Here is an 8,553-nt window from a genome sequence, read left to right as displayed (position 1 = left end):
ATTTAATTAATCTGCATAAAAATAATTATAACATAATTAAATTTTCTTAATTGAATTATTTTTCTCTTATCTAAAAAATGATGCAATGAAAAGAAACTCAATTCGTTTAAAAATAAAAACAAATAATTTTTTATATCAATGATAATTGAATTAAACAAATTAACGATATAATGAAAGAAGATAAAATTATAGAAAGGTATAAGAAAAATTAGATTTTCAAATATAAATACACAATTTAGTAGTCCGTGCTCTTTTTATCATTATTTATTACATTTCAAATTGTAGTAAAAACATTATAAATAATTTAAATAAGCAATATAAATAAATAAACAAAATTTGCAAGGTATAATATAATAATAAAAAATTTGAGTTTGATTTGAAGCTTTTTCCTCCTTCATGCTCTTTACTCATTAATACACTTTGTACATTTTAACAACATACAATGTAAATACAATAGGAAACGTAATTTTTGTAATAATAAAACAAATTATACTTCTTAAATTTCTAATTATTGCATCAAAGTCGTATAATTTGCTATTAGTATTACTGTAATTATTGCCGTTTAACAATTCCATTATGAAAAACTATAGAATACTTGAAGACGAGATAATTTAACAACGATGTAATAAAGAAATATAATATATAAAAAAATATACAGGGTGTCCCAGAGATTGTGATTCTACGTAAAAAAATGAAGTTGAAAATATAGAATAAAATTTTTTCATATGACGTTACGCTTTTGAGAAATTTGGATTCCAAAATTTGTCAAGTAAACTTGACTAATTCCGGACTGAGCAAAAGCAAATAATCAACCGGAGATTATTCTATAGGTGAAAATAAATTAAAAATGTAAAATAATATTTTATCATAAGCTATTTTGTTTTCTTGTTTTGAAAGATAAATTTGGAAATTTATTATACGGATGTACTTGGCAAGTTAATAACTAAATATGTTCAAATTCTATTTCCTGGAAAACTGAAACGGAAAAATTGTACTTTATATTTTTGTAGATTTTGTATTTTTTGTATTTTATACTTCTTTTCTCATGTAGAATAATTTCGTGCTGATTGTTTGCTCATACCTAGTTCTTAATTAACCAAGTTTAAATATATTTGATTTTCAAACTTGATTTTCTGAAAACAAAGAGTCATACGAAAAAATTTTATTGTATATTTTCGATTTATTTTTTGACGTAAAATCACCCTATTGCCGATTATATCATAGTCGTTAAGACACCAGGTATATAATTACAGATTGTGTAAGAGTCATCAATAAGGCAAATGTGAAGAAACTTAGTTCGCTGCAGAATAGTAATATACAAACATTTATATAAATATCATGTACAAAATGTTTTATATGGCAGCGATATGATCAAAATTAGATAAATCTCAATTAGAATAATTACTATACAAAGTAAGTTGTATATGTGTGTGTATAGTATATACAGATAGTACCTATTATTATTATATACTAAATAAAGCTAAATATGACCATATATTATACAATACCGCGGATATATTTGGTTGAATATTCAATACACACAGTAATTTGTATACATATTCTTATGTGACTATTGAATTATGTAATATAATATAATTGAACCCAAAATATTGATCATGGTAGTATTAATCTTGATTATGCATAATAAAGGTCTAAATCTGTAATACTGAATTAAAACCATTCTGAACATTGAGGGCTTCGAAAACATAAGTAACATAATTTATTCTAATGAATCATGTTAATAAATTCAACATAATTATCATAAAAATTAACTTCACATTAAATAGAATCTCACAAATTTTATATTTAAAAATATATAAAAAGCAAACAGAAGGAAATTTTAATCTAAAGAATCAGTATTAAGATTTGAGTTTTTTCTCTGCTATTTTACTTTTATTATAAATGATAATATTACTGTGTATATAATATGTATTTGTTTCGTATAAGCTTTATTCTCGATGTTTAAAAAATACGCATCTTATAAAAAGAACAAAATAATTTTATTGTTATTTGATTGTAATAACTAAAATAAGCTTCCAAGAAAAAATAATTTACTTATACGCAACAAGTAACGAACATATTTAGCAATAATTTGTTTAATAAAGTTGAAATTTCCTATCTTTGGCATTTAGGCTAAAGAATCTAACCAAATCGTTCTGAAAAATATCTATTTATACATAATAACTTAATGAATAGCAAATAGTAGCAACAATGATAGAATAATTTTTTGTACTAATTAATTTGGGTCTTTTTTTATCATGATTCATAATTAGACTGTTTGTTTTCTTTAATTTCATAAAAATGATCTAAGAATATGAATTCGATAGGATTTTATGAGATATACTTATAATTGTAACTTACAAATTATAAGGCAGATTATATACTTCTATCAATAGTAATCAACGTCATAAAGTGAAGAACATACTAGTTTTTCAAACTCTGTTTACATCAGAAACAATTTGAGTCTAGTAATAAATACTGTTTGCTTTAAACATAAATGTAAATTTCTAATTGTTTCAACTCTCTTAATTATTGATAATTTTATCATTCTTTTTATAGTACATTGTCCTTAAATCCTCAAACCAAAACAAGATTTTCTGCTTATCACATTATATAATATTACCTACTACATAATGTTATATGATAAATTGTATCAAAGTTTATGTTCATGTAATATATTTTTATACACATATGCACAAGATGAAATTCAAGAAATATATGTATGTATAACCACTTCGATATTATTGATATATATTTGCACAAATCTCAAAGTGCAAAATAAAAAACGTATATCAATTTTAAAAAAAGACGACTGCTTGTTTTTGAATTTTCAAATTATTCTATGATTTAAAATCAGCACTCATAAAAAAAAAATATCAATTTTGTTTACTGTTATTCTAATACTATAATTGAAAAAAGATAGTATGTATCACAATTAACAATTGAGATAGAACATCTATCTCTGACTTACACTCTGATGTCAAAATATTAGTAGCATTATTACTAATATTTTATTAATAGAGCTCTGCCTTTTATACATTATTGATAATTGATTGTAATATCATATTGAAGTTGATTCAACACTTAATCCTGTTAAGATATTGTAATGTTGCTGTAAACGTTTTAAATTAGCTGTTAAACAGGCATTTTCTGTGTATAAATGTTTTACTAGTATATCATTTCGTGTCAATTGTTCAGCCTGTGGAAAATGATAAAGAAATTAAAAATATGTTTAATCATAAATTTTATATTGGACTTAATCAGTGTTAATTAAGAATAATATACAAGAACATCAAAAATCATAAAAAAAATTGTAAAAATAATGTACCTGCTCTGCATTTGTTTCAAATTCTCTTTGAAGTCTTTCTTGAGTACTACGAAGAAGACATTGTAATTCAGATATCTCTGCTTGGTGTTGAGACATAATATCTGAAATAATAGCAACTTAATATTGTAACATATATAATTATTTAAATAAGATTGTAAAAGACTTACGTTGTAATACACGTTCAGTGTGGTATTGCTGTTTCTTCAAACATTCTTGCAATTGACTTTTTTTACGTTCTTGTGCCTGAAGTTTCATACTTAAATTTTGCAATATATTGATATTTATACAAGCTACTTGTGCATCATTTCGCATGCATTGACAATTTGGAGCTTTTAAATTTTGCAACTTCGACGTATTCTGCAGAAAATAATATTCTGCATTGTGATGATAATGGGGATATATTTGATGCAGGTTACAATTATCACCATCTAAATCATCTTTCGACAGTCGTGGAGTAAAGTCATTTGATGAGGTCGAAGATTCCAGAATTTTATTAAATTTATATTCTTCAGGCAGGTTGTGAATATTATCAATACATTGGGCTAACTTCAAAACCGAATCACTGGATGGTTGAATATTGAACGAATCATTAGGTACATAATTTGATCGTGTATATAAAGACGGAAAAATCAATTCATCTGTAACTTGTACAGACATATCAGTCATTATAGGTCGTTCTAAGGATTTTATTTTCTCATGTAAATTTTTAATCTCTTTGTCTTTTTGGGATATTTCTTCTTCCATTTGTGCTTTCCATTTTTCGAATTCTTCTTCAAGATCTAAGTACTGTATAAAAAAGTATACATACAAATAAACAGAGTAAACTATAATTATGATTTAGTGAATCATAATTATTTAATGATGGATTTTAAAAATAAAAGACTTTACAAAGTTAAAATATTTTTTCTAATTAGAGAATTAAAGGAAAAACTACAGTGATAAACAAAATAAAATTATTTATATGCATAACAAAAATAGAAAAATTGTATCTTACTTGTTGTTCTAAATTAAACTTTTCTTCAATTGGAGATAGACGTCCACCATTTTTTACTTTGTCTACTGGACTAATTAATTCTTCGTACTCAGCCATTTTAGCTATAAGTTCTGAAAATTTCTCATCGCTAATTTTCTGTTCCTGCTCAAAAAGTTGTCTTTCTTCCTCCAGTTTAGCAGTCCAATAATCTTCACACTCTTCGTATTCTACTTTTAACATATCAAGACTTCTTTCTAATTCTGCACATTGTTCAATCAATTGTTTTTTTTCAGTAGCATGAGTTGCTTCAAGTTCTTTCAACTTCAAATTTAAGGAAACACTTTCAGATGAGTCACTTTTTATTAAGCTTGAATTAGTTCTTGTACTAACTTCATTTGTAATCTTTCCGCATTGAGTGATCAAAATATCTTTTTCCTTATTTGATTTTGAGTGATCAGCATTTATGTACTCTTCTTTACGAGGAGGATAATCTCTAAGACTTGAAACTTTGTTATGTGATGAACTTTTCATATCTTGATTACTAAAATAATCAACATCACAATTATTATCATTATTATTGGATGTTACTACCCGTTTAATAGAAACGGAATTCTTATGTCTGGGAATTACAAAATCACTCGTTTTTTCTTCACATTCTGTTTCTATCTCAGATGCGATGCTTTTGATAAATTCAGTCTCTTTGAAAAATTGTGTATTTGAATTCGATTGTAATCTTATAATCATTCCTGATATTTCATCTTTAAATGCACAGTTTTCTGAAGTACACTTGTTATTATTTACTAAAATACTTTTTAATTGTTTTATAACTATATCTTTAAACCTTTTTAAATCTATCTTTTTACAATTTTGCGCATTCTCTTCTTCATTGGATTTATAAGATGGCTGTGTTGATAAAATGGAATATATATAAATAGACGAGTACTATCACATATCTAAATTAGAGAATATAAATTAATCGTTACTTACAGATGTGGAATGTTTTAAAACAACATCTAAATCATCTTCTTCGATTATAAATGTTTCTTTACCTGAAAATATATTATACATTAATTTTATTATGCTAAAGAATAAATATTAATGAGTTGTATAGAAATGTATAGAGTTATTCTTACTTTCAATTTCATTTGACTGTATATTCTTTGCTATATGATTGCCAGGAAGATTATTCTGCCTGCAATAACTAAAAGAAATTAATCTTATTTTTATTTATATTACTGAAGTATCTTTTTTATAATTTTTCGTTCTGTATCTTTACCTTACCTTGTATCTTTATTATGACGATCATGCTGTTTTAAACTTTCTAATTCTGCTGTAAGTTCATCGTTTTGATCTCGTAAAAGAACTGTTTCTGACTGCAACTGTTTGATACGCTCTACCAAATATATAACTTCTTGTTGATGTTTTATCTCTATATTTTGCGACTAGAATTACCAATGAAATATGAATACGTATAAAAATTAAATTATTTCTTTTATTCGTAAAAATTTGTTTACTTGTGTACCTCATCATGCTCTGCTGCCAAGATTTTTATTTGAGTTAAGAATTCATTGTTTGATTGCTTAAGTTTTTCTATTTGACTACGAAGATTCTCATTTTCAGTTTCTAAAACTTGATTCTCTTGTAACGTATTTACAAACTTATTTCTAATCTCGTGATTTTCTTTTTGCAACATCTGTATTTGGTCATCCTTTGATTTCAAAACACTAGCACTCATTTCTCGTTCAGAACTTAATTGGTTTGAAAGATCTTGTATAGTTTCAGCATGTCGTTGTTCAATTTGTTTCCGTAAATTTTGAACAATTTCTTCTTGTCGAACATGTTGCTCATCAATCTCTTGCGCAAGAGTGTTTGCTCGTTCATTAGCTTCTATGATATCAACACGCAGCTTTTCCTTTTCACCATTTATATTCTCTATTACAAGGCTAAAAATGTAAGATCATTTTCATTAATTAAATTTTTTCTGTTTAAAATATTTATTTATGTAGGTTATAGTACTTACTTTAAACTGTGTAATTCTTCTTGATATAGTATAAGAACATCTCGCAATAACATTATATGAGATCGAATGGCAGAGTGACCTAATGAGTCATTAAAATTTTTCAATTCATCACATAAACTACTTGTTAAGTCAGTTAAAGAAATATCAGATGTTTTAAAATTTCCATCCGTTAATAACGATGTATTTGTAATATTTGAAAGTTTCCATGTATCCAGAAAAGTATTATTCCTTGTAAAACTATTATTTAACAAATAGAAATAAAATATTCAATAAAAATTCCGTAAAATAATAAAATTGTAATAAGAAAAGCATAACAATGAAAGTTATATTAACATTGATAATTATGATGTAGTACCTAGTTTTGCGAGAAGCATGTATATCATAGTTTCGTTTTCTAAAATCCAATTTAGTTAATTCATTTGTAGACTGTTTATTCTTATCTAGTGTTAATTGATCTTCCATTGCCTTATTTTGAAATATAACAAGAAATTCATCCAAATTAATTAATCCATCACAATTCTGATCAAGTTTTTCAAAAATGCACTGCGATATCTGTGCAAAATAATATTTTATATGTTACTTTAAATTATATATTTTTATATTAGAGAAATGAATATAACAAAAAATTTTAATTATAGTAAACTATTGATTATGAAAGTAATTGACAGAGCTCCTTATTTTACACACACACATATATATATACGTGTTAAATGGATACTGCTCCGCGAGACTTTTACTACACAGACACCCATATATTATTTCAACATACATATGTGTAGTAACATATTTATATTGTTTGTAATATACTTGTAGTAACATACTTGTTTCGGAAGAGCTGGGATTCCTAAACAATTAGATATAAAAAAGATTGTTGCAGAATCTACATTTTCTTTCAAACAGGTATTTATTTTTTCCCACAAACATTTTAGTCTATTCTCATCCACTGCCACGCCTAAAAATTAATAACATATATGTTTAAATAAAGTATGTTTCTTAAAATTTAAAACATAAAAAAAGATAACAAATAATGTAAGCATTGTAATTACCTGTTTTTCCATTTAAAAAATCTACATTAGAGCTAGAATTATTAGGTGGTAATTTATTATCTACAACATGTGGATTTGCGTCATTTTGTGATTCTATTATATTATCTTTTTCTGTCTGTGTAATTGAATCTTGTGTCTTGCCTAATAGAGTTAATAAAGCAGCTCTAAATTCTTGGAATGATATAGATTGCTTTTTTTGTTTATGTTGTTGAATGCATGATTTTAATTCTTCACTTTGTTCCGTCAGGTGTAACTTATGGCATAAACTGAACCAGTTATCTTCTTGTAGTTCAGTTTCTCCTTTTGTTAAACAACTTTGAAACACAGCGTAAAGCTGTTGTTCATAAGGATCATTGTTGTGTTCATCCATGGCATCCTTTCATTGTTTTTTTTATGTTATAAAGTATGGTAGATCTATAATTATGTTACATATAACATTTAACATAAGTACTAAATAAAATTCTTAAAAACTAAAAAAAAAGTAAATAGCAATATAACTCAGATTTTGTGAAAATTTTAGAAATCTGATAAAGGTATTTTAAAATATATTGCTTTATTGATCATTATCAACATTAATGTAATGAATATTATTTAATTAAATAAATTTTAATTATCAAATTATTCAATTTAGCTTGTTGAAGTCAATTAATAATAAAAAGACGAAAAAATTCTTTGAACAATTAAAATATATGTATTTAATCGAATATCATAGGTTTGTACATTAACCTAAAAAGTGTATTTGAAAATAATAGTTTACAATATGTACAACGAATTAGCTGTATAAATTTATATATATTAATGACTTGCGTGAGAAATAAATCATTAAAAAGTATAATGTTAGCCTTTCATTATTTTTACGTTGCGCAATAAATATGTTGCAAAGTGAATTATATCTGTAACAAGATAATAACGATATCTAATAATGATATCATATGCGAGTTATTCTACTCGAAATTAAAGAACTAATAATTTGAAAATAATAAAATCTTTTATTATAATTTTTCATTATGTATAGAAAATTAAACAACCAAATCATAAAATATTTATTAACTTACCATTAAATTATATAGTAGAACTTCATCTATGTGAACTCATCGGGGGACAAACAGCTCATACTCATAACATAACTGGAGTTCATATAATAGGAGTTTACTGCTTCTCCCCACTACCTAAGATTTTTCGCTCA

At 25.2% G+C, this 8,553-nt stretch overlaps 1 protein-coding gene across 2 annotated transcripts; it reads right to left on the bottom strand.

Annotated features, from left to right (window-relative positions):
* Positions 1–370: 370 nt before the first annotated feature.
* On the bottom strand, positions 371–8,549 carry LOC100651630 (blastoderm-specific protein 25D). Of its 2 annotated transcripts, none has more exons than XM_003393203.3 (13): positions 8,423–8,549; positions 7,368–7,781; positions 7,143–7,273; positions 6,677–6,873; positions 6,322–6,558; positions 5,824–6,244; positions 5,583–5,743; positions 5,435–5,502; positions 5,289–5,350; positions 4,323–5,204; positions 3,496–4,114; positions 3,329–3,429; positions 371–3,199 (listed from the first exon to the last, which is right to left on the bottom strand). In XM_003393203.3, the coding sequence occupies exons 2-13, from the start codon at positions 7,735–7,737 to the stop codon at positions 3,062–3,064; spliced, it is 3,387 nt and encodes a 1,128-aa protein (XP_003393251.2). In that variant the 5' UTR covers positions 7,738–7,781; positions 8,423–8,549; the 3' UTR covers positions 371–3,061. The 2 variants fall into 2 exon arrangements, with proteins under 2 accessions (XP_003393251.2, XP_012165179.2); XM_012309789.2 differs by having other exon boundaries at positions 5,435–5,493.
* Between the last annotated feature and the right edge of the window lie 4 nt (positions 8,550–8,553).

The sequence above is a fragment of the Bombus terrestris genome, chromosome 1, assembly GCF_910591885.1.
Source record: "Bombus terrestris chromosome 1, iyBomTerr1.2, whole genome shotgun sequence".
Taxonomy (NCBI): Eukaryota; Metazoa; Arthropoda; class Insecta; order Hymenoptera; family Apidae; genus Bombus; species Bombus terrestris.
The sequence above is the reverse complement of the archived record's forward strand: the minus strand, read 5'-3'. Positions and strand labels throughout refer to the sequence as shown.